At 52.1% G+C, this 25,661-nt stretch overlaps 1 protein-coding gene across 1 annotated transcript in view; it reads right to left on the bottom strand.

The window, feature by feature from the left end:
- Positions 1 to 3,614: 3,614 nt before the first annotated feature.
- The window catches only part of FOXK2 (forkhead box K2), a 59,980-nt gene continuing 37,933 nt past the window's right edge, over positions 3,615 to 25,661 (bottom strand). The window contains exons 3-9 of the mRNA XM_055130861.1: positions 25,302 to 25,449; positions 23,988 to 24,134; positions 19,428 to 19,621; positions 18,576 to 18,751; positions 17,807 to 18,097; positions 17,525 to 17,734; positions 3,615 to 6,586 (exon numbers count right to left, since the gene is read on the bottom strand). Of these exons, the coding sequence (XP_054986836.1) occupies positions 6,393 to 6,586; positions 17,525 to 17,734; positions 17,807 to 18,097; positions 18,576 to 18,751; positions 19,428 to 19,621; positions 23,988 to 24,134; positions 25,302 to 25,449 (1,360 nt within the window). The 3' untranslated portion in view covers positions 3,615 to 6,392. The remainder of the gene's footprint in view (positions 6,587 to 17,524; positions 17,735 to 17,806; positions 18,098 to 18,575; positions 18,752 to 19,427; positions 19,622 to 23,987; positions 24,135 to 25,301; positions 25,450 to 25,661) is intronic.

The following is a 25,661-nucleotide window of genomic DNA, read 5'->3' as shown; positions in this document are numbered from 1 at the left end:
TTTCCTTTTTGGGTCACACCCGGTGATGCACAGGGGTTAACTCCTGGCTCTGCACTCAAGAATAACTCCTGGCGGTGCTCAGGGGGACCATGTGGAATGCTGGGAATCGAACCTGGGTCAGCCACGTGCAAGGCAAACGTCCTACCCGCTGTGCTATTGCTCCAGCCCCTCATTTACCTTTTTTTTTTCTATGTGCACTTTTTTTGTGCACTTATTTTTTTTTAGTATTGCAACTGATACTTATTTACAACTTCGTAAGAATTTTGAGTTTTGCCTGCAGTACAAAAGAATTCACATACTTCGAAATAAATCCATTTTTCACAATGATAGAATATGGCACAAAAATAAAATGATTATTAATTTAATTCTGTACAACTGAGTTCTGTTGTCCCTCATTTACCTTTTTGACTAAAGAATTTTCTTTAGCATTGTTTTTTAGTAACTCTATTAGAAGTTCTTAGTTGTTTTGGGGTCACCCCCAGCAATGTTTAGGGGTTAATCCTGGCTCCACACTCAGGAATTACTCCTGGTAGTGCTGGAGGATCATATAGGACTATACAGGATCAAAGCCGGGTGGGTCACATGTCAGGCAAGTGGCCCTCTCAGCTGTACTATAGCTCCCCACTTCCCCCTTTTAATCTAAAAATCTCTTTACTTCCTGTGTTCCTGTAGGAAAGTGTATCGTAGATGAATAGTCACTTACCTGGCTTCACTCCCTGAGTTTCCTTGGTTTTCAACTTTCCGTTTCAGTGCTAAGGGATGTGCCTTGACATGGCTATCCTTGAACCTATTTTACTTGGGATTTAGCGAGTGAGCTTTGTCTACCACCCAAGTTGCAAAAAGTTGTTTTATACTCATGTTCACCTTTGCTAGGACTTCACTGATACAGATACTTTTCTGTTACCCCATAAGTCCCTGAAATTTGCCTTGTTATTAAACATTTCAGTTCAATTAAGTTTTGTAGCTGTTGATTCAGTGGCAGTTGTTGATAACTGCCCAAGTCTTTTTGCGAATTCAACATTTTTGAAGTTGACATCTGTTCCTTTGTTCCCGTTTAAAGATTTTCCTGGCTGTGTGATGAGTGATTTTATATTTTCTGGATATTTTGCTTATCAGAGGCTGTCCTATTATTAAACCCTTCAATGGGCTAGGAAGTGGCTCAGAGGACTAGGACACAGCCTTAGCATGTGAGAGACCAACTTCCGTCCCCAGTACTACTCGGTTCTGAGTAGCTCCCCAGCACCTCCAGGCATGGCCCAGAAAACAAGACATGCAAAAAATATTCCTTAGTAGGGGAAGGATGCCATAAAAGTTAAGGTGCTTGCTTTGCACAATGCAGCTAAAAATTGTCTTCTCCCTAATACTGCACAGAAAGGTTCCACCTGGTGCCAGGACAGTTCCTCCCCAACTCTCCAGAACAAGACAGCGCTTCCCTGGGTTCTGAGGCTCCCTCTCAACAATCAGTTCCGAGGTTCACGCAGTTCTAGAGTTACACCAGAAAGGCCAGAAGTAAAACCATCACCCAGGTGGTTGCTTTTTGTTTTTTGGGCCACATCCGGAGATGCTCAGGGGGACCATATGGGATGCTGGGTTATTAAAACTGGGTAGGCCGTGCGTACAAGGCAAATGCCCTTCCCACTGTACTGTTGCTCTGGCCCTTTGCTTTTTGGACTACACCTGGCAGTGCCGGTGGGGGGGGGGGGGGTTGGTGTGTGGTGACAAGGCTGGAACCGGGCCTCTCTCCATGCAAGGCTGCCAGCTACCTATTACACTATCTCCCTGGCCCTGCCCCCATCTGCCTGCTACTTCCTGTTCTTTCCCGGGAGGCCTGAGACAGTGATTTCTTCTGTTATGAAGTTAGCTGTGATCATAGGTTTGGTCATCTCAGTAGTCACTGTAAAGTCCATTTGTGTTCCTGGGCACATAACAAGGAGGAAGTGGGGGGGGGACCAAGTTCAGTCATATGCAATAGCACGCACACGCGCGCGCACACACACACACACACACACGGTCAGTGACTGTAGAGTGGGTATTGATATGCCTCAGGCTCTTTCACATTCACCCTAGGTCTGAACTTCCTAAATGAAGACCACATGTCAGTTCTTTTTTTTTTTTTTTTTTTTTTTTTTTTTTTTTTTTGGGTCACACCTGGCGATGCACAGGGGTTACTCCTGGCTCTGCACTCAGGAATTACCCCTGGCCGTTCTCAGGGGACCATATGGGATGCTGGGATTTGAACCCGGGTCGGCCGCGTGCAAGGCAAACGCCCTACCCGCTGTGCTATCTCTCCAGCCCCCACATGTCAGTTCTTGAAGCCCCAGTCTCCCTCAGACGAAATGTGGGCCTTCCTATAACTGTCAGAGCTTATGAGACATTCAGGACTGTTATCATTCTTGAACTGCTTCTTGTGTCTGAATGCCTTTTTGTTTTGGGGCCACACCCAGTGGTGCTCAGGGATCACTCCTGGCAGTGCTTGGGGAACCATGTTATGCTGGGGGATTAAACCTGGCTCGGCCATGTACAAGGTAAGTGCCCTGCCTGATGCACCTGAAAGCCTTTTTCTCTCCCAAAAGGGAGTTTATCTGCTGGGATAGCTGTTAACTCTTAACTTTCAACAAGGTAAACCCAATTAACAGCAGCTTTCCCTGGGGCCAGAGTACAGCAGGTAGGGCACTTGCCTTGTACATGGCCAACTCGGGTTCAATTCCCAGCACCCTGTATGGTTCCCCAAGCACTGCCAGAAGCCCTGACTGAGCACTGCCAGATGTGTCCCCAAAACAAAACTAACAACTTTTCCTTTTTTTTAAAAAAAAAAAAAGCTAAAAAGAGCTTTTCCTGCTAGAAAGGGTGCGGTAAGACCATTTATGAAGTATGCACATACTTCATATAGCAGAGATAGTTGAAGTGATGAAAGCCAGTTATGAACACTTCCTTTCGTTGAAAGAAAATCTGTTGATTCTGCTGAAAGAGAAACTGTTCTTTCATGCTAGTACAAGCTTGTTTTGGAGCACTGTGAACAGAGTGCCCCACAGAGACACTCTATGAACACTACATCTGGCTGCCCAGGATACCTTGTGCCATGATGTCAAGTACTTACCCTGACCTCCACAGTCATGAGGGTAGCAATGTAACACTCTCACCATCACAAACTTGGTTTTTATCTTTTTGGTTTTTGGGCCACACCTGGCGGTGCTCTCAGGGATCACTCCTGGCCTGCTCAGGGAACCATATAGGATGCCAGGGATCAGACCTGGGCCCTACCCACTATACTAACATTCTAGCCCCCAGCACTGACTTCCTGGAATCTGGAGGACCAAGCATTAATTTGTGGGAGCTTGAATAACCATGTGCCTCTTTAGCAAGGAAGGATAGAACACGGGTGGTTGGCTAAGGGGCAAGTATGCAGGAGAAATGGTTACAGCTGGTTTGCAAGGCTAGTGTCACACAAGGTGTCCTTACTGCTGCTTCTCACGCACAGTCGGCGCCCCTCCACGACACAGGGCCCCTTAGCTGCTTGCTCCTGCCTGCACTTCTCCAGTGCTTAAGTGTAGCACAAAGTAAAAACAAGAGAAACGTCTGCTTAAGGTTATCAAAATGACAATGATACTCTTCAATAAAAATTAATAAAAATATTTTATTGAATTTCAGGAACTTGGTACTTTTTAAGATTTCAAATCTTTGCACACAAATCACTATACTTCCTAAAATAGTGGCGGTCAGGACTTGAAGATTGTCACTTATCTCCTGGTCACTAGCACAGAAATCCCAAGTCCTGACCCGGTGGCCCAGGCCCTCTGACCACAGCCCCTGCAGAGGAAGCAGGGGTGGGGCGCTAGCAAAGCGAGAGAGACGAGCTGACGATTACGCAGACACCTTGGAATGTGAACGTCCCATCTCTGCTCTTGAGTGGCTCAGGGCAGAGCTGCTGAAATGAAGTGTCTAGCCCTCAGGGAGCGCAGAGGGCAGAGGTGGAAGCTGAGGCTGGCAGTAGTTCGGATCCGCCTGGGGGCAGCTGGGAGGGAGTTGGTGCGACCGGTGGTGTTGCTGTAGCACCAGGCATTGAAGCCAGCAAGCGGGACGGAGCAGTGACCCTGAGTGTGGAAGGCTCTTAGCTCCTGGGGCAGGGAGCTGATTCCAGAAGTTCTTCAAGTGAGCCTGGGTTCTAGCAGTCGGCTAGTTCGTGGGTGCTTTTCCTGCCTTCCCCCTTGTAGTCTAACATGACTGCAACAATGAACGAGCCGACTGAATACTGCGCTGGAGAAAGAGAAGGGCCCGCTCCAGCTGCCTTAGAGCAAGAACCCATTCTGCTTTAAAACTTGAGAACTAAGTTAAGCACACTTTCATTTCTATAATCACAGCCGAGTTCCTCCAGACCCATAATGTTGGTTGTAGGCTCAGAAATAACCAAGTGATAGGCTGTGTTCACACAGGGAGCAAGAGAATCTCCCTGAGTCTTTGTTGCTCACCGGTGACAGGCACCCTGCAGTGTACACACAGCTCCAGAGGGTGCGCAGTGCATCTGCTTGTCACCCGAGCCCTTGGCCCATCAGGTTGTCTAGTCTGTTCACCCACCTCAGGCTGTTGGCAGTGAACCAACAGATCTGGAGGAGCCCAGCCTCCACCTCTTCCCACCCTGTCCAGTGCCAGTCGGTTTTTCTGACAAACTTGCAAACCTCTTGAGTAAAAAGATAAAACTACATTCTGAGGTGTCTGTAAAGTGCCTGGCAGTGAGGATGCGCTCCCTGAGGTGCTCTGACCCGCCTGCCTCCGTGTGCAAGTTAGTTTTGCTCCTGTCACACACGTGGTCTCATTCACATGGTTCCATTTTTATTTAAGTGGCTGAGTATAAATCCAGCTAGTGTGCGGTAATTTCATAATTTTTAATATGCATTATCTGCAATAACATGTGACAGCTCCATACTGTGGATCGACACACAATACTTAAAACAGATTTATCATATTTGGTCTTTAGGTAAATAATAAATGTTTTTAGATCGCCTAAATATACCATTCTGAGCTGTTTCATTCCACCAGGAAAATACACGGTTTCTCCTCTATTTAAAAAAAAAAATTAAATACCAAAATAACTACATTTAAATAAATAATGTTATGAAGATGACATTTAAAAATTCACGATGGGGCCAAAGCCCCCGTTCTCACATGGCCGCTCAGCCTGAGCCCTGAACATGCCAGGAAGGGCCATGCCTGGTCCTCAGGCACCTGCGGCCCCGGGCGGGCTCGGATGCTTCTCACCTGGTTCCTGCCCGTAGGAGAGACATCAGCCTGGCTGCAGTCAGCTCGGAGAAGCTGAGGGGACTTGCCTACCCCTTTCCCAGGAAACGATGGGTCATTCCTAGCACAGCTACGCTCCCCATGGCGGGGGACAGCGTGCCAGTGCTGGGCAGACAGCTGGTGGACGAGGCCCGGAGCCAGAGGGTGGCACCTAAAACAGCGGGTGTGCCGCACGGAGAGTTCTGTGACAGGTTAGAAATGGGGGAAGAGACAAGGGCGGATCTTTTTCCTTTCCAAATGAAGCAGTAATAGTTCGTTGTTTGTTTTAAACATACACAATTCTTAGGAGACTCGTTTTACTTAGAGTGGAAATTATGCCAGGGACAAAGTCAACACAAAGAAACAACAGAAAATAGCAAGAGAAACAGTTAAGTGCAGCGGGCAGTTCTCTCCGTCATGGCCACATGCAGCCCGCAGTGTCTGTCCACCGTCCGTCCTACATGAAATGGAGATGGGGTCAATTCATCGGGCAACGGCGCTAACGGGGACAGCTTGCAGAGGTCACCAAGAAGCTCCATCTGAACTTAGACGGGACAGACAAAAGCAAATCATTCCATCAGCTGAAAACAAATGAAAACAAAATGGTGTTTCTTTTCCCCAATGAAATCCACACGAAAGGTCCTGTGTGATTCCAAAATTTCCAGAGTAGAAATGGAGTGATGTGAAATGTCAAAGACCCCATTATTTTGTAAAGAAAGAAAGTACACCTCAAAATATTCTAATTCCACGTGTGAACAACAAAATACTGTCTTGTCACCCAGTGCGGGCCTGTGGGCCCTCGGAGAGCAGTGGGTGTGGCCCCCGCAGGGCCCCCACTGGGGTCAGTCCGGCAGGTGGGTGGGCACTGAGTGCGGCCTTGCTCAAGGGAGCGCAGTCCCTGCCAGGAGGAAGAGGCTGTGTTGGGCGCGGACTCGGTCTCCGGAAGCGGCTTTGTTCGGGGGTGACTTCTGTCCGAATTAAGGAGTTTTAAGGCCACCTGGGTTTTCCGTGTTCAGTGCTGAGGTGAAGTCCAACCGCAGGGCCCTCCACCCACCGAGGACGGGCGCTGTCTCCTTTTGGCACCAGAGTCGCGGTTTCCCGGTATGGGCGCTGCTGGGCCGCTAGTTCTGGCCACTCTTCTCCCGCACGGCCGCCGGTGTGTCCGCGCTCAGGGCGATGACGATGCTCTCGCCCTCTTCGGTCTTGACCCGCTTCAGCTCCGGCTGCTCCAGCTGGTCGCCATTCTGGCGCTTGGTGGGGAGGGAGGCCGAGGCCGAGGCGTGCGTCGCCAGCATGTGCAGAGGACTTGCCGCTGCTGCAGAGAAACAGGGAGTGAGACCCCGCCCTGTCGGGCACCCCACTGAGTGACTGCCCCTCCTGCAGAGGGGGGTGGTGGCTCCTGGGCACTAGCCCAGGCAGCAGAGTGAGGCCACGGCAGCGGTCACACCCCTGCTGATGCCATGGAGACCCCAGGAACCCCACAGGACCAGAGGGCTGCTCGGAATCTCGAGAGAGAGACCATGACACAGGCAGCCCCAGCGGGCAGCCCAGGACAGGCCGTTGTGCAGACAGCAGACAGACGGGCACAGGCGGGCGCGGACCAAGTTCGCGGGGCTCACACTGCATTTATGACAGTATCTGAATTCTAACACTCTGCTGAGCTCATGGGGGAGAATTACAGAATTTCCTCCCAAAACAGAGCCTCGGGGCTGGAGCGATAGCACAGCGGGTAGGGCGTTTGCCTTGCACGCGGCTGACCCGGGTTCGATTCCCAGCATCCCATATGGTCCCCTGAGCACCGCCAGGGGTAATTCCTGAGTGCAGAGCCAGGAGCAACCCCTGTGCATCGCCGGGTGTGACCCAAAAAGCAAAAAAAAAAAAAAAAAAAAAAAAAAAACCAAAACAGAGCCTCAAGAGTAGTGGAGCGAGGAGAGGAACAGAAAGCCACGGAAAGTCCATGGATGGAAGACAACACCCAACCGCCCCCTCTGGAAGCTGTGGGGTCTGTGGGGTCTCTGGGTGGGCACAGGGCAGCCCAGCCTAGTGAGCTCAGCTTTGCAGCCAGCATCCTCGGAGTGCCCTGGGGCAGGAAGCACCAGGCTCACTGCTGAATCCTGAGCCAGGATGGACACGAGGACACCCAGCCTCGCGCGGTCACAAAGCTCTCTCTTGGCTCAACTCACCTCTTGGGAGGCTGTTTCCAGCCACAAGACCCCTGGGAAGGGGAGCGGGGTGGGTAGCTACTGTCCTCAGCAACATCCGGGGCACCCCCAAACCATCCCATGAGGCCAAGGGAGGTGGAGAGGACATCTGTCTGAGCACTACGGTGGCTCCTGGAGAAAGGGCAGGTGGTCTGAGACGGGAACCAAGGCTCGGAGTCCCTGCAGAGGCACGCGGGGCACAGCCTCCCACAAGGGGAGCTATCCAACTAAACACAGGCCAGCAGCCCCGTGACAACAGGGCGGGGGGCCGGGACAGATGTCCCCAGCGGGGTTTCTCCTGATGTCTCATTTCTGCTGCCCACCGGCTGGCAAGGGACACTCAGGAAAGGCAGTGAGGCGACAAATGTGCAGACATGGACTTCATGGCAACTGAGGCACAGCTGGGAAGGGACATCTGCAGAGGCCTAAAAAGCAAGAGCCAGCGTGGCGGGTGGCCCCAGGGTCTCTGCTGTCCTGCAGGACATCCCTGGAGGAGCTGCCTGCAACTGAGTGTCAGGCAAAGCAGCGGAACATGTGTGTGGGCCCTGTCACCCCAGCATAGCCTCAACTCCAAAGGGCCTATGTGAGCTGTGAGCACACAATGACCACAAGACTCAGGGCAGCGAGAAAGGGAGAGGAGTGTGGCGAAGTCCTTTCTGTAAAATGACAGATGAAGCCCACTCTGGAACTTTCCGAGGGCAAAGGGGAATGCCCCTCTGCCAGAAAGGCTACTTTTTTTCCACATAACTAGCTGTCCTCTAGTGGCGTGGTACCAGCTGGGTTTTCCGAGTCTCGATGACCAGAAGTGCGGTCCTGTGGGAAGACAGGCTGAAGGGAGGCCACAATTCAAGGGTGTTATTACAGAGCATGTGGGTGTCCCAGGAAAAGGGACACATCATGCACTGGTCAGACCTGGATGCCAAACTTACTGTCTGAGGCCAGTGTCACCCAGAGACCCAGTCAGACACACACTGCAGTGCTAAGCCAACAGCTGAGATGAACACTGATCATTCCTATCAGTAACGTGTGAATTTATTGCGCGGGGGAGAGAACATAGCGGGAGGCGACCTGCCTTGCACCCGGCCAATCCAGGTGCAATCCCGGCACCTGGTATAGTTCCTGGCACCACCAGGGGTGACCCCTGAGAACTGCTGGGTATGGTTGGAAACAAAGAAGCACTCTAACAAGTAGGCAGAATATAAATGAATGGACATGGAGAGTATCATGCTGAGTGAAATGAGAAAGAGAGGGATAGATACAGAATGACTGCATTCGTTCGTGGTATATAAAAAATGTATGTACTAGAAGACTAATATCCATGGCCAGGGAAAACTGGGGCTCGGAGGACTGGTCAGTGGTTGGAATTAACAAGTGTGTTGGGGGGCTGGAGTGATAGCACAGCAGGTAGAGCGTTTGCACGCGGCCAACCTGGGTTCAATTCCCCTGGGTTCAATTCCCAGCATCCCATATGGTCCCCTGAGCACCGCCAGGAGTAATTCCTGAGTGCAGGGCCGGAGCGATAGCACAGCGGGTAGGGCGTTTGCCTTGCACGCGGCCGACCCGGGTTCGATCCCCGGCATCCCATATGGTCCCCCAAGCACCGCCAGGAGTAATTCCTGAGTGCAAAGCCAGGAGTAACCCCTGAGCATCGCTGGGTGTGACCCAAAAAGCAAAAAAAAAAAAAAAAAAAAAAATTCCTGAGTGCAGAGCCAGGAGTAACCCCTGAGCATCGCCAGGTGTGACCCAAAAACCCAAACCCCGTCCCCCCCCCAAAAAAAAACCAAGTGTGTTGGGCTGAGGGTAGGAAAGATAGAAGAGACCAGTTTGACGAAAATAGCAGGGAATAAACACACTGGATAAGATCTGACGGTTAAAAGTAGGTGAAGGGATATTCCTGATAACCTTTCAGTATCAATACTGTAAACCACGATGCCTAAAATGGGGGGGGAGGGAGAGAGAAAGAAAGAGAGGGAGGATAAAAGCACCTGCCATAGAGGCAGGCAGGGAGGAGGGGGTGATGGGAGGGAACCTGGGGACACTGGTGGAGGGATGGGTGTTAGAACACTGTATGACTGAAATCTAATCATGAGCAGCTTTGCAAGGGTCTATCTCACAGTGATTCAATAAAAAGGTAAATAAAAAATAAAAAGTAGGCAGAAATCTAAGCCATGAATAAACAGCAGGACAGCCCACCCTGACAGCAGCTGCTCCTCAGTTAAGGCGGCATGATCCGAAGCCAGACGCTTCAGGAGCAGGCGCAGGGAGTAAGGCGCTTGCCTCACACACTGTCACCCTGGGACTGACGCCCAGAGCCATCAGGAGTGATGCCTCTGCACCGAGACAAGAGTGAGCCCTGCACACAGATGAGGCCCCCAAATCAAAGCCACCAACTGACTCATCAGAATGCTGAGCTCTGCTCGCCCTCCCCAACGGATAAACTGGTCCTGAATTTCTGAGAACTGCACAATCTCCAGCACCAACAGTATTATGTGTGATCTTCACAAAGAACAATACTGGAAGGGTCACTCGTCCCAACTTAAAATCTTCATGCAGGGGCTGGGCGTACAGGTGGGGTGCTTGAGTCTGAGCCCCACCAGGAGAGATCCCTGAACACTGATGGGTGTGGCCACAAAACAAAGGCCAGGGGGTATGGTACCGCAAGCAGGCCAACCTGCACCTGCAGGGTGAGTGCATCAGCAGCCTGATGGAGCCTTCAGGCTTCCTGATACCCCAAACTTGCCACTGTGCCTCTGGCTGGACCCCAACAACTTGGGACCAAGTTAAGTAAAAAATTAAACTGCCAAAAGTTAGGCATGTGGGAGCCACGCCCACAAACCACTTCCTGTTCAGCTATACAAACTCATTTAATTGGTTAATTGGCCTTATTTCAGACCCCCATAGAAGAGATCAAAAACCACAGTTAATCACGGACGCCTGTATGACTGAACAGACGGGTAAATCAGAGGGGGCGACTTGACCTGGAGCCCACCCAAGCAGAGCCCACAGCAGCCACTTGCTTCCACAATCCAAAATCGCCGCCATACCCCCGGTCTGACTCCACCGTCTCACCAAGATATAATCTGCCGAAAATTCTGGTATGTGTGTGGGTTTTATGACTGAAATCACCAGGCTTTCTCGGGGTCGGGATGGGCTATATCTCCCCACACCTCCCTGTACTTCTAGAAGCCTTGGTTGGCAATTACATCCACACCCCAAAGTGGCCACCCAAATGAAAAGCTACTCCAGCCTTACCGTCCCGATAAAAATACCGAATGCTCTGAACAAACACCATGACCTCCTAACATCTATATTGCAAACCTGAATGCACAAAAGGAAAAGGAGAGAGAGAGCAAGAATGAAAGTGCCTCCCATAGAGGGAGGCTGGGGGGGTTGGGGGTGTTGGGGGATGGTGGGAGGGAAACGTACACTGGTGAAGGGATGGGTGCTGGATCATTGTATGACTGAAACCCAATCATGAACAGCTTTGTGATGATCTATCTCATGGATATCTATTTTAAAAAATTAAAAAGAAAAAGTAATGCCCAATTCAATCAGCTTAATCAATGGCTGAATAAATAGCAGTACTCCTACATTTAAAAAAAAACTTCAGGGGGCTGGAGCAATAGCACAGCGGGTAGGGCGTTTGCCTTGCACACGGGCAACCCGGGTTCGATTCCCAGCATCCCATATGATCCCATATGGTCCCCTGAGCACTGCAAGAGGTAATTCCTGAGGGCAGTGCCAGGGGTGACCCCTTGTAAATCACCAGGTGTGACCCAAAAAGAAAAAAAAAAACCACCTTCAGGAAGTGAAAAGACAACCCACAGAAGTGAAGAAAATATCTGCAAATAATGTATGTGAGAACAGGGATAATGTATGTGTTCAGAACACATAAAGAAGAATTCAATAGCACAATTTAAAAGGTATTTCTGGGGCTGGAGCGATAGTACACCGGGGAAGGCATTTGCCTTGCATGCGGGCAACCCGGGTTCGATTCCCAGCATCCCATATGGTCCCCCAAGCACTGCTAGGAGTAATTCCTGAGTGCAAAGCCAGGAGTAACCCCTGTGCTGAGTCTGAGCCCCACCAGGCTGTGACACCCCCCAAAAAAAAAGTTGCATATGGCTCAGCAATTCCGTTTCCCAAAGCTATGCAAACAAGGACTCACACATATGTGCACACAAGTGTTCACAACCACACCAGTCCCAAGAGACAGAAGATTCATCAGCTGATGGTGAAAAGGAAACAGTGATTCTGGTACACCTACAAGAGGCTGGGCAGAGGCACCGATGTCTCTGACCTCCCTCTCTGGCATCTCAGGGGCACTTAAGCCGCTCTCAGTGTCGCTGAGGCTGAGGCTTCCTTTGGGGACCACCTGCAGTGGGGCTTATCACTCACAACACACTTTGCAAACATCCCATCACTGAACTGCACTTTAAAATGGTTGACTTGGGGCCAGAGCAATGGTAGAGGGGCAGAGCACCTGCCCCGCACGTGGCCAATGCAGGTTAATCCCTGGTACCCCCTATGGCCCCCTGAGTCTGCTAGGAGGACCCCTCATTACAGAGTCACGGGAAAGCTCTGAGCACGCTGAGTGTGGCCCCAGACCAAAACAATAATTATTTTTAGATGGTCTATTTCATTTTCTGTGTATTTCATTCTACTTTGCTTTGGGGACTGTGGGCCATACCTGGCAGTGCTTGGAGGCTACCCCAAGCTCTGTGCCTGGGCAAACAGGCAATGCCAGGTAATGTGGGAAAGATGGCACGCAGATCTCTGCGAGCTCTCTCCAGCTCTTTGATGTGGATTCTAACACACAGAATAAAGCCACAGTAGACTATCTGGACCCGAAAGAGAAACCGGGCATGACGCTACGGCTCGTTTTAGACAGTGAGAGACAGAGCTTATGCTGTGCAGGAGCGGGCCCACGCCCAGTGCCAGCACAGAGCCAAAGCAGCCATGAGCACAGCTGGCTATCGCCCCAGACATCTTTTCAGGGCGGCCCATGCCTCACTGTGGCAGGGCTCACGCAGGCCACACGCTCGTGCAGCCCGTGAGCCATCTCCTCAGTCCCAGAGAGCTGTGCGCAATGAGGCAGCAACACGAGCGTCAGCATCTAGGGACGGGGCAAGAAGCTGAGGAAGACGAAACAAGACTGGCCTGCTTTTATATAAAATATCTGACATTTTCCATGACAAGGTTCTAGAGAAAAAAATGCACGAGTGCATTTCACCTCATTCCTCTCACATCCAGGTCCCCAAAGACGCAGAGCTCTGACAGATGACACTCCAGCCTTTCCCACCTGCTCACATCTTGCTCTCCCCCAGCCCCTGGGCACTGACCTGAGGGTATGCACGAATCCTTTAAGATTCGTGAGGAGCAGGAGCAAAGGAGTGATGGAGAATAAGAGCGTGCTCCCGAGTCCTTACTGGGTAGGTTCTCATCACAGACCTGGCGCTCATCCTCTAAGAGCATCTCCAACATCTTCCACCCTCGCCAAGTGGGCAAAGGCTCCCAGTGTCCCTGTCAGTGCTGATGCAGCCTGATTCTCTCTAAATCCCACAGAGTTGCAGAAATGCATTCTGGGGTCCAGAGAGAGAACCGGGGTTTACAGCTCTTCCCTGATATGTGACCAAGCCCAGTTCAACTTCTGGGTCACCTTAAAGCCACCGCAGGTTTCCACCACCCCTCCCCAAAACAGATCTCTGGAAGATTCCGCAGGGGGCTGGAGCACTGCTCCACATGCCCAGTGCACCCCGAGTGCCAAATGAGATGGCCAAGTGTACAGCCCTGCGCCCCGAGTCAGGGCAGGCACTCTCTGACACCTAGCTGCATCCCTGGACAAAAAAAAAAACAACAAACAAAAAAAATCTGATTTTTCCTACATTTGTGTTTTGGGATTAGTCAGCTACATGCAAAGCAAGCACCCTGCCTGCTGTACTATCTATCTGGCCCAATTTTGGGTTGTATATGAATTAAATTCGTTTTTTCAATCTGTTTTCTAGTAATGACTGACAAATTAATTCATACACAGATCTTTATTTTTTGTTGCACAGGATAAACGTCAGCAAAAAATCTCCAACCTCAGTACAGAGCCTGTGAGACCTCAGGAGTCAGTCTGTCAGGCTGGGGGAGCATGTCTGCTGAGCAGATCCCCATGGGCGGGAAGGCAGTGGCGGAGGCTATGAGCACATTTCGAAGAACGGTGTGGAGGACCAGTGGGTGCAGGCTGGCAAGGAGCTGCCTCGCATGTGACTGACCTGGCTCCGATCCCTGAGCACAGATGGATGCACCCCCTCAAAATAAAGGATGTGGGGCCAGAAAGAAAGGAGACAGGGACTCAGGGGCTAGCTCTGCAGCAGCTGACCCCAGTTCTGCCCCTGGCACCACATGTGGTCCCCCCCACCCCCCAACCACCGCCAAGCAGTAAGCCCTGAAGGGGTGGCCCACACCCCTCCCCCCACCTCTACCACCAAAAGGAGGATGGTATGCAAGTTCATTTAAAAAAAGCATTTTAGGGAGCCAGAGCGGTAGCACAGCGGGTAGGGCGTTTGCCTTGCACGCAGCCGACCGGGGTTTGATTCCCAACATCCCATATGATCCCCCGAGCACTGTCAGGAGTAATTCCTAAGTGCAGAGCCAGGAGTAACCCCTGAGCTTGGTGTGTGTGACCACACCTTGCTGGGTGTGACCCAAAAAGAAAAAAAAACAAAGCATTTTGCAATCAACATAATCCACCATATCAATAAAAGCAAAGATAAAAACCATATGATCATATCAATAGATGCAGAGAAAGCATTGGACAAGATCCAACATCCTTTCATGATGAAAACCCTCGCCAAAATGGGGTTTGGAGGAACTTTCCTCAAGATAGTCGAAGCCATCTATCACAAGCCTACGGCAAGCATTATCCTCAACGGGGAAAAACTAAGGGCCTTTCCTCTGAGATCAGGCACAAGACAAGGATGCCCACTCTCACCACTCCTCTTCAATATAGTACTGGAAGTACTTGCGATAGCTATTAGACAAGAAAAAGAGATCAAGGGCATCTAGATAGGAAAGGAAGAAATCAAACTCTCACTATTTGCAGACGATATGATACTATATCTAGAGAAGCCTAAAACCTCTACTAAGAAACTCTTAGAAACAATAGACTTATACAGTAAAGTTGCAGGCTACAAAATCAATACCCAAAAATCCATGGCCTTCATATATGCAAACAATGAGGCAGAGGAAAGGGACATAAAAAAAGCAATCCCATTCACAATCGTGCCCCAGAAAATCAAGTACCTCGGAATCAGCTTAACCAAGGAAGTAAAAGACCTCTACAAAGAAAACTACAAAACGCTACTCCATGAAATCAAAGAGGACATGAGGAAATGGAAACATATACCCTGCTCGTGGATAGGGAGAATCAATGTTGTCAAAATGGCAATACTCCCCAAAGCATTATACAGATTCAACGCGATCCCTATAAGTATACCCATGACATTCTTCAAAGAAATGGATCAAGCAATCCTAAAATTCATATGGAACAACAAACGCCCACGGATAGCTAAAACAATTCTTGGGAAAAAGACGATGGGAGGCATCACCCTCCCCAACCTCAATCTTTACTACAAAGCAGTAACAATTAAAACAGCATGGTACTGGAACAAAGGCAGAGCCGTAGACCAATGGAACAGGGTGGAATACCCTTACACACAACCCCAAATGTATGATCATCTAATCTTTGATAAGGGAGCAAGAGATGTGAAGTGGAGCAAGGAAAGCCTCTTTAACAAATGGTGCTGGCACAACTGGACAACCACATGCAAAAAAATGGGCCTAGACCTTGACCTGACACCATGCACAAAAGTCAGATCAAAATGGATTAAAGACCTCAACATTAGACCACAAACCATAAGGTACATTGAAGACAAGATCGGCAAAACCCTCCACGATATTGAAGATAAAGGTATCTTCAAAGGTGACACAGAACTAAGCAATCTAGTAAAAACAGAGATCAACAAATGGGACTACATTAAACTAAAAAGCTTCTGCACCGCAAAAGGTACAGTGACCAGAATCCAAAGACTATCCACAGAATGGGAAAGGATATTTACACAATACCCATCAGATAAGGGGTTGATATCAATGGTATATAAAGCACTGGTTGAACTCTACAAGAAGAAAACATTCAACCCCATCAAAAAATGGGGCGAAGAAATGAACAGAAACTTTACCAAAGAAGAAATACGAATGGCCAAAAGGCACATGAAAAAGTGCTCTACATCACTAATCATCAGAGAGATGCAGATCAAAACAACCACAAGATACCACCTCACACCACAGAGACTAGCGCACATCCAAAAGAACAAAAGTAACCGCTGCTGGAGAGGATGTGGCGAGAAAGGGACCCTTCTACACTGCTGGTGGGAATGCCGACTGGTTCAGCCCTTCTGGAAAACAATATGGACGATTCTCAAAAAATTAGAAATTGAGCTCCCATTTGACCCAGCAATACCACTGCTGGGAATATATCCCAGAGAGGCAAAAAAGTATAATCGAAATGGCATATGCACATGTATGTTCATCGCAGCACTGTTTACAATAGCCAGAATCTGGAAAAAACCCGAATGCCCTAGAACGGATGACTGGTTGAGGAAACTTTGGTACATCTATACAATGGAATACTATGCAGCTGTTAGAAAAAAGGAGGTCACAAATTTTTTATTTAAGTGGATCGGCATGAAAAGTTTCATGCTAAGTGAAATGAGTCAGAAAGAGAGAGACAGACATAGAAAGATTGCACTCATCTATGACATATAGAATAACAGAGTGGGAGACTAACACCCAAGAATTGTAGAAACAACTACCAGGAGGTTGACCCCATGGCTAGGAGGCTGGCCTCACATTCTGGGGAAAGGGCAACCCAGAGAAGGGATCACCAACTATAATGTAGTCGAAGGCCATGTGGGAGAAGGGAGTTGCGGGCTGAATGAGGGCTAGAGACTGAGCACAGTGGCCACTCAACACCTTTATTGCAAACCACAATAGCTAATTAGAGGGAGAGAACAGAAGGGAATGCCCTGCCACAGTGACAGGGTGGGGTGGGGGGAGATGGGATTGGGAAGGATGGGAGGGATGCTGGGTTTACTGGTGGTGGAGTATGGGCACTGGTGAAGGGATGGGTTCCCGAACTTTGTATGGGGGAAGCATAAGCACAGATGTGTATAAATCCATAACTGTACCCTCATGGTGATTCATTAATTAAAAATAAATAAATTTATTAAAAAAAAAAGCATTTTGAAGAGTAGAACATTTAGCCACTTATTTAGTGATTCATGGTGGAAAGCTGTAGATACAAACCAAACCCTGTGCAATTTCACTGAGATGGGTGGGCGGGAGAGGCCTCTGGGCAGCGCAGACATCCCCTCCTCAAGGCCAGTGCTCTGGGACCCCCAGCGACCCTCAGAAGAGCAGAGCCCGGATGACCCCTGACGAGTCACCGGGAAAGGGAGGCCAGCGACGCCAAACTCCCCTGTTCACAGCCTCACTCAGAGCCACGCTCTGTGGGCTGGTGGCCCGGGAAGGCCATCGACTGAGGGGAAGAGAAAGGCTCCGACAGTTCTGAAGGCCCACGGTCAACACCAGTCTACCATTCTCTCAGACCGGGCTCTGGCCTGAGCCTGCATCCATGCCAGTGCCCGCGCAGGCAGCAGGCCCAGGTGGGAAGCTTCGCCTCCCTCCCTTCCCTGCCGGGGTCCGAGCTCCCACCTAAGGCCGGCTCCCTTGCAGGAGGGCTGTGCCCCACCCCCAAGCCTCAGGCATCTTCAACGAAGGCACAGACGGTGGGGGTGACAACCCAGGCCCCGCACCCCTGCTCCAGAGACAGGAGTACTGATGGCTTCTCTCTCTCTCCTTGCCCTGGGTCCACAGGAATCCGCTCTCCCCAGCATTCCCCACAGCTTAGAGAAGCCAACGCTACCCCAACGAGAGGAAAACTCCAGAACTCAGATCTGGAACTTAAGAGAAAGGAGAGCCGAGGGCGCCGGCGGCTGCTTACTCACCGCTGTTCACCTGGCCGTGGAGGGCGGTGGGGACTGGCACCACGTGCGTCCCGTTCTGTGTGACAGTTTTTATGGGGAGCTGGTGCTGCCCCAGCGGTGCCTGCTGGACGATGGTGACCGTCTGCACAGGGGCAGTCTGGGACGTCTGAATGATGCGGCTCGCAGCGCCCAGCGTGGCGTGGCTGATGGCGGGGATGGGCTCCACTTTAACTGAAAGGGAGAGAGGGTTACTGGGGCGCTCGTGGCACGGTGGGTCGCAGCTCAGAGTGGTTGTGAGCTCACCTTTCACCTCCCTGTGGTCCCCGTTCTCCTGGGGCTCTGCCTTCGGAGGGGCTAGCACGGTCGCCTGGGTGACCACAGCCTGCCCAGCGACCGTGTACGTGCTGGCAGGAGCCAGTGCGGCCACGCTGGTGACAGACACGGCAGGGATCTGGTGGACGACATGCACTGTCTGCACCACGGGCTGCTGGGAGGTGGTGACGGGGGCAGCGACAGTGTAGGCGACAGGCTTGATGGTCGGAGGCAGCTGCCGCTGCACAGCGATGAGGACGGGCTGGCTGGACAGAGGTGAACCTGCCAGGGGACGGGAGCATGAGCCTGGTGTTCTGCCACCCCTCTCGATGACACACCCTTCCCCCCGCCCCGGGAACAGTCTCCACCCACACGGGGACCGTCCCGTCCTTTCTGCACTGAGAGGAAAGCACCATCCCAGGAAGCTGGATGCAGCTGGCCACGGAGACCACACTCCCGCATCAGTCTTCCTCCCGCCCACAGAAGCAGGGCCCCGGGACACATGCCAACAGAGCCTCAGTGCTCCGGCCAGTGGGGACCGGAGGACACTGTCACGCATGTCCTTTACCCCACAGCACACGGTTTTACTTCAAGGGGCCACTGGTCAGCAAACGCCCATGTGACCACATCACTTAGAGGGCCGTTGCTGTTGTTGCCTATCAGCGCCTGAATACCTACCCCAGGTCGCTTCTCTGGAGTGAGAACCCCTTCCAAGTTCCCCACAGCACGGAGAACACCGACGGTCCCACGCACGGCTCACCTGGGGCGCTCTGCGCAAAGCGCGCCTCCTGGATGACGGCGAGTTTGGGTTGCGGGGCACCGGGCTCAGGCTCCAGGGGGGCTGGTGAACCTTCCCTCGACAGGCTCTCGGGGGTCTGGGCGCCACTGGAGTGAGCCGACAGCACTCCAGCGTGGTTGGGAGAGGCCGGCGCGCTTCTGTGTCGGCAGAGAGAAGAGGGTGGGTTTCCCAGGGTAAGAACTGCCGGAGCGGCCCGGTTCCGGGAAGCATCTTGCAAAAGGGGGTGTCCTCTGTCCTCTGCCCCTCTGCTCCAGCCCGGGTCTCTCACTGTGGCAGACACTCAGGGGACCTGCCTGCCCTGGGCAGGAGCAGCACGGAGCCACCAGGGCTCTCGCCTCGGTCCCAGGCCCTGCGCTTGCCTCTCCCCTAGAAACACAGCACCCCCTGATTAACGAAGCTGAGATGGAGTGTCTAGAAATCAGTCATATCCAGCTCAAGTTTGAACAATAAATGCAGCTTTCCAGCTTGCCACATGCCAGGGCAGGGTAGGGGCTGGGAGGTGGGCACATTCCAATATGGCAGGCACCACTACTGCCAATCTCTCAAATAATCAATATGCCGAGCGTGGTTCAATAAAGCAGCCTTTCTGCTACACCGGAATGGAGTGAAAGCCAGACTTCGCAATCTGAATTATCTGGGATCACTAGAAGCAAACCACACGGGGCAGCAACCAACCCTTTTGTTACAATCCCCAACCCAACACCGAATCATTTATGCATTTGGTAGTGCCTTCGTTGTCAAAGGAAAATGCACCAATCCGTGAGAGGCCAATGAGCGCCCGTTCAGTGAGGTCTGTCGGTCCTTGTTCCTTACCTAGAGGAGAGCGGTCCCAGAGGGGTTCTAAAGCAAGGCACGCCCCTAGGCCGTCTCTTCCTAAAAGCCTGCTCTATCAGTTTGCTTTCAGAGGCGGGGTCTATCCTCCAGAATGAGCCTTTGCCTGGTTCTTCCTGGGAACGTGGTACTTTGATGAAATAACGATTCAGAGAGAGATTGTGGCGAATTGAATTCTATGGAACATAAAAAAATACGTAGAATTCATATACTTCTTTTCTGAAAAATAAAAATGTGCCCCAATTTAGTGCTCTGCAAAGCAGAAACCCAGTGCTGGGGTGCTACAGGGCGTTTCAGAGCAGCCTTCGCCCTGTGTCTTCTGAGTAGGACCAGCAGGCAGGGGCATGGGAGACAAGGAAAGGAGATGAGGTGGGAACGCCAACACGGCGATCTTCTCTGACAGTCCTCCTGAGCCTTCCAGGCCAACCTCTCCCCTGCGAGACTCACAGTACTCAAGGCTCCTCCCAGCACAGTGCTCAAGGGAGCAGCAGTGTAGAGGCTGATCCCACCCGCGCTCCGACAACGACACAGGTCCCAGGATGTTTTCTGAGCTCCTAGGCTGTCAAAGTGCTGAGAAGGAAAAGCGTTCGGAATGGAGCCGTCATGGACTGAGCCAAGTCTGGAAACCCATGACGGGATGCCTGAACGACACGCCAGCCCCGAGCAAGCACTCCGCGAGGACCAGGACACCCACACAGTGACCTCAAAAGGAGCAGTAAGGAAACACCAAATAACACCGAACTGTCCAAAAACCATCTCCAAACCCCCAAACCACCCTGAGTTACCAGCCACAGCCTGAAATTCCCAACAGCAAATGCCCCGTGAGCATGCCAGTCCTTCAGAGCTAGCTGCATGAGGGACCACTGGGCAAGAGCAGCCCCACCACACACGTGAGGGTGTGTCACTAGCACTGCACCCGCCTGAGCATCACGGGGTAGAGCCCCCGCCCCACACCTCGGGCTCACGGCAAACCACAGCCCCAGCTGGGTGAGAAACATGGGAATGGCCCAGACCCTGAGCACTGCTTAGGGGGCCCAGGACGGCAGATGTGACCGTGTGATGGAGTCTCGGGAGACTGCGCCCAGAGACACTGGGGAGCAGAGTATTTCCCACGGGCCAAGTCATGTCAAGTGTGAAAGAAGGCAAAGCAGTCGGAGTGGGCAGGGGGACGGACATGGTTCCAGGGCAGCCACAGGAGACAGGTTAACAGGCATGTGCTCGGGCACAAGGGGGTATGGAGGGAGGGAGGGAAGAGGCGCTGTTTCAGGGCCCGGCTCCCCTTTGAGAAAGAGCTGTTCCGCTCTTCCTACCAATCATGCCACTGACAGCAGTCAGTCTGGGTCCTGGCAGTGCCAGGGACCACACCGGGGCCTCTCCATACAGGGCTGTTACCATATGCTCCAGCCTTGGAACCATCTCTCTGGCCCCAAGCATCGTCTTTTTCTTGCCCTTTCTACTTCTGGTTTTGGGGCCACACACCTCAGTACTCAGAGATCCCTCCTCGTGGTGCTCAGGTCTGGGGCATCAAGCCCAGGTCACCTGCATGGAAGACCAGCACCTTTCCGCTGACCTCTCTCTGGCCCCTCTTCTTTGGCCAGGGATCAAGCCCAGGTCTCCTGCAGAGAGCATGTACTCGACGGCTGAGCCACAGTCTGGGTGGGGCAGGCAAGGACCAGCACAACAGGGTGAGGCCACCTCTGTACTCTCAGTGGCCTGTTCAGAAATGACCACCCGTGATTCACAGCCGTCTAAATAATGAAAAGGAGCAAGAGGAACTCTTGAACACAGGCACAGAGAAAAATCACAGAACCATTTTCTAAGGAAATTTAAGGCCTCTGTCACATCTGTAAAGCTCCAGAAACCTGCTGATGTGGAGTGCAGCGAGTAAGGAATGATGAGAGCAGAGAGAAGAGGCAAGCTCTCACTCTCACACCTCAACATCGGCCTGGATGAGCCAAAAATATATGACTGAAAAAAATCAAATGATCACAGAGAACGTGGCTGGGGCTAGGCCCTGGTGGAGAGGCCACCGAGTCCATTCCCAGCATCCCATAAATACACTTAAAACAGATTCTTTCCAACAAAAGCAAGGACAGAGAGAAGAGCTTCTGCTCCTGAGCACTCTCTTCCCCACGCCTCGCCTGCACCCCAGTCCCTCCCACGGCAATAAAGCTCTGGCAGAGCAGGCAGCGGGGCTGGGGGTGGGTGTCGGGTAGAGCAAACCACCTCCCTGCCGCCAACAGCTTTCCCAACTTGTATCTTTATTTTCCTTTTGTTCTTTGGTCTTTGAGCCATACCTGAAGCAGCTCAGGGGACCCTGTGGGGTGGCAGAAATCCATTTCCAACCAGGTTCCAACCAGGGTCAGGGGTGTGCAAGGCCAGAGCCTAACCCCCTATACTCTATTTTCCAGCCGACAACTTTTCACTCATACAACAAACACCACAATTCTGGGCGGGGCAAATTATTAATTAATTATAAGAAAACGTTTTGGGGAAGAAATGTACCATTTTCCCATTTTCTTCGTTTGACCCTAGGCTCTCCAGATGCTACACAGCAAAACACCAAGGGCAAGTGGGACCTGCACCAGTGTGCCACGGTGACGGGCACGAGGGGAGTTGGGAAAACCCCTGGGAAGCAGCTCAGAGCACGAGAATCGAGCCCGTGTACTGCCATGTCCCTGTCCTTGGGAAATCCACACACTTGTACCACAACTGTCTTGTTGGACAGCCCGTTCTCCCTCCTAGTTCTCCTGCGGACGAGGCCACAGGAAGTCCCACGGTGTCTGTGCGGCAACCGAGAAGGACAACAGAATCTTGGAAGAGAAGAAAGACAAGTGCAGGTCAGTGCAGGGCAGCAGGGAAAGGTGAGGCCAGGGAAGGATGGGGAAGTTCGGGACCAGGAGCAGCCCGACACAGGGAAGTGGCTCTCTCCCGTCTGGACAGGGCAGATGTGCCACAGCAAACCTGGGCGGCAGCACAGCGCACCTGCTGTGAGGGGAATCAGTCAGAACTGGAAACCGAGGGCTGCCCGGTGCACCCCGAAGAAGAACTCGTACCCAGGGCCAAGAGGCACGTGAAGACCACAGGGAAACGGGCTGCCCGGCGCCCCAAGCCCTGGGAATTCTGAGGGAGCACAGCTCTCCGTTCCCTCTGGCCCGTGAGCTCTCAGCACATGGACTCAGGTCAGCTCTGAGCTGGGTCAGGTCTTTTGGTGTGTTTTTTTTTTTTGGGGGGGGAGACCACACCCCACAATGCTCAGAACTGACTCCTGGCTCTGCACTCAAGGATCACTCCTGGTGGTGCTTGAGGGACCACACGGGACGCCCGTGACGGAACCTGGGCCGTGCGCAAAGCATGGAAGCATGGCCCTCCCTGTTCCACCGTGGCTCTGGCCCCCAGGTTCCCTGCTTCACAGCAGCCGTGAAGCACAAGCTCACGCCTACAGACAGTCACTCTGCGCTGTGCAGAGGCCCGTCTCAGGCTAGGTACAGACACTCTCCAGCCCAGCCCTGTCCTCACTGCTGACCCCCGTGAACAGGTGGAGGGACAGGAGCAGGTGCAAACACCCAACCCAGAGGGAAGACTGAGTCCTGTCCGACTCCCCAGCACAGAAGCCCCCAGGAAAGACATCACCACCTCTGGTAGTCACTACTATTACAGGCAGAAGAAAACATTTTTGCCCTTCATTAAACAGAAAACCCCACGGTGTGGGCTGGAACCACAGTACAGCAGGGCATCTGCCTTGCACGCAGCCAACCCGGTTTGATCCCGCTGTCCCCCACAGCCCCTGAGCACCACCAGTAACCCCCACCCAAAACAGACAAAATTAATACAGGTGAGTGAATAAATAGCTACCAAAATCTCTGCTCAGACCTCAGGGCAGGGTGCAGGCCTCATCTCTGTGCTCTAGGCCAACTGGAGAAGGGCCTCTGAAGATATTCCTCCGTAAAAGCACCTGAAGAAGGTCGCTGAGCAAACATCAGAAAGTATCCAAGACAGAAGACCAGAAGAAAGGAGGGCTGGACTCCTGTTACTATTTGTAGCATCATGGATGGACCCAGGCCGCACACCCGAGTCATACACTCCTCGAAGCCACATCTCTGGACCCGAGGGATGTATTTAACTATTTGTGAGTGATGGGGCTGACAGGGGACTTCCTGAGCAGTGCTCAAAGGGCCCTGGGGCCAGTCCTGGTGATACTCAGCCACCCAAAGGTTTGACGCTCAGGCCCAGCGATGCCAGGGGTCGCCAGGGCAAAGGCAGGTGGCTCTGGGGGACTCACCGCATGGGGTGTCCGGGGCTATGAACTTGGGGCTATGGCCCCAGCCATGGCTGATGTTTGTCATTCAGTAACAAAATCAGACACAGCAGACTGCTCCCACCCATGGAGACCCCGGCGGGGAACAGCAGGCTGCGCCCCACCAGGCGAGGCCCCACCTGGAGAGCCACCCCACCTTGCTCTAGGCCCGCGGCCAACCAAGCAACTCAGCATGTACACAACAAGCAGCAGAGGGATTCGCTGACGCGCGGAAACATCGTTACCTGCCAGCCCTTGTCCGCGGTCCTGTAGTACGGGTAGTTTTTAGTGATGTGAGTGTAAATTCCATTGAGGGTGAGCTGCTTGTCGGGAGCCATTGTAATTGCTTGTACGATTAATTGTGCGTAGGAATAAGGTGGCTTTGAATCATCCTGTATTTAAGTTGAAAAGAAAACAAAAGGACTGATGTTATCCCCCTCCCCCCAAAATCTGTTCCTGGGCCACACCCAAAAACCTGCTTTGCATTCAGGCATCACCGTGACAGACTCGCAAACCATACTGGATGCCAGGCCAACTGTGTGCAAGCCAGAGCTTTCCCCACGATACTATCTTTCTGGCCTTCTCAAAATTTTTATTATTTTTACCAAAAGCCAGGATTAGTGTTTTAAATTGTTCCTGGGACAATGTATTGGTTTTATTACTAGAGTATTAAGAGACTCTGGAGAACATCTGGAATTCTGGAATAAGTGGAGGAAGGGAATGAAAATGTGTATAGCAGTGTGAAAATAAAGACTACTTAAGGAGAGAGTCCAAATGGCACAAAGGAGAAAGGAAGAGCAGCTTACTCCCTGGCACAGGGCAGTGCACACTAGCCTCGGCCACTGCTGGGCGTAAAGACACCGACCAGACCAGTGCTGGCCCAAGAGGAGGAGTAAGCTGACGTGTCCCCGGGCCAGGAGAGGGTCTTCACGGGCACCCAGACCACACAGAGGCTGCCCCGGGTCTGAGCAGACTCTGGTGCCCGCCAGTGCTCCCTGTGGCAGTGCAGGGAGGGCAAGGGCAGCCATCAAGGCAGTGCTGTGTGAGGCGAGGAACAGACCACCACAGACACCGCAGTGGGCAGATGCCCATAAGGGGGCATGCAGGCATGGAAAGAAGAGCCCCTGACACGACATGCTGACTGTGAGGACCAGAGAACGCTCCTGGCGCCCACCTGACAGCAGTCTGCACTACACCTGCCCCTGGGGAGACACATTTGTTGGCACCAAAGCAGTCTGAGTTCCCAGAGGACCCAGCAGGACTATTTAGCCAATGCAGGGGCTGAGTGAGGACAGTGGGCACCACACCCGCCCCGGCCCTGGCTGTTTCAAGGCTCCAAACACTTACCTTGGGGTCGGAGAGATAGTACAGCAGGTAGGGTGTTTGCCTTGCATGCGGCCGACCCGGGATCGATCCCCGGCATCCTATATGGTCCCCCGAGCACCGCCAGGAGTAATTCCTGAGTGCAGAGCCAGGAGTAACCCCTGAGCATCGCTGGGTGTGGCCCAAAAACCAAAACCAAAACCAAACAAACAAACAAAAAAACAAGACCACTTTACCTTGGGACTGTCTCCACCTGACGCCTCCTTCTCATTTTCTGGCTGTGAATTGTCGGTCATTAAATTGAGGTCAGACGGTATCACGCGGCCCATTTTGTACCCTGAAGACCCCGCTCCCCGGGGACTGGATGGGCAGGAGTTTGCAGCACTGTGGACCAAAAAGAAGGTTTCTCTCAGACTGACACAGAACACACCTCACACTGCTCTCAGAACTGGCTCTGATCTGCACAAAACAAAGTAGAAAATGGAAGAGCCAGGCCAGAGAGAGAATACTGCAGTAAAGGCACCCGCCTCACAGGTGGCCAAAGTCAGCGCAATCCCAGCATCAGACCCAGCACCCCGAGCAGCGCCGAGAGAGAT

This window comes from Sorex araneus, chromosome 3, assembly GCF_027595985.1.
Source record: "Sorex araneus isolate mSorAra2 chromosome 3, mSorAra2.pri, whole genome shotgun sequence".
NCBI lineage: Eukaryota > Metazoa > Chordata > Mammalia > Eulipotyphla > Soricidae > Sorex > Sorex araneus.
The sequence above is the reverse complement of the archived record's forward strand: the minus strand, read 5'-3'. Positions and strand labels throughout refer to the sequence as shown.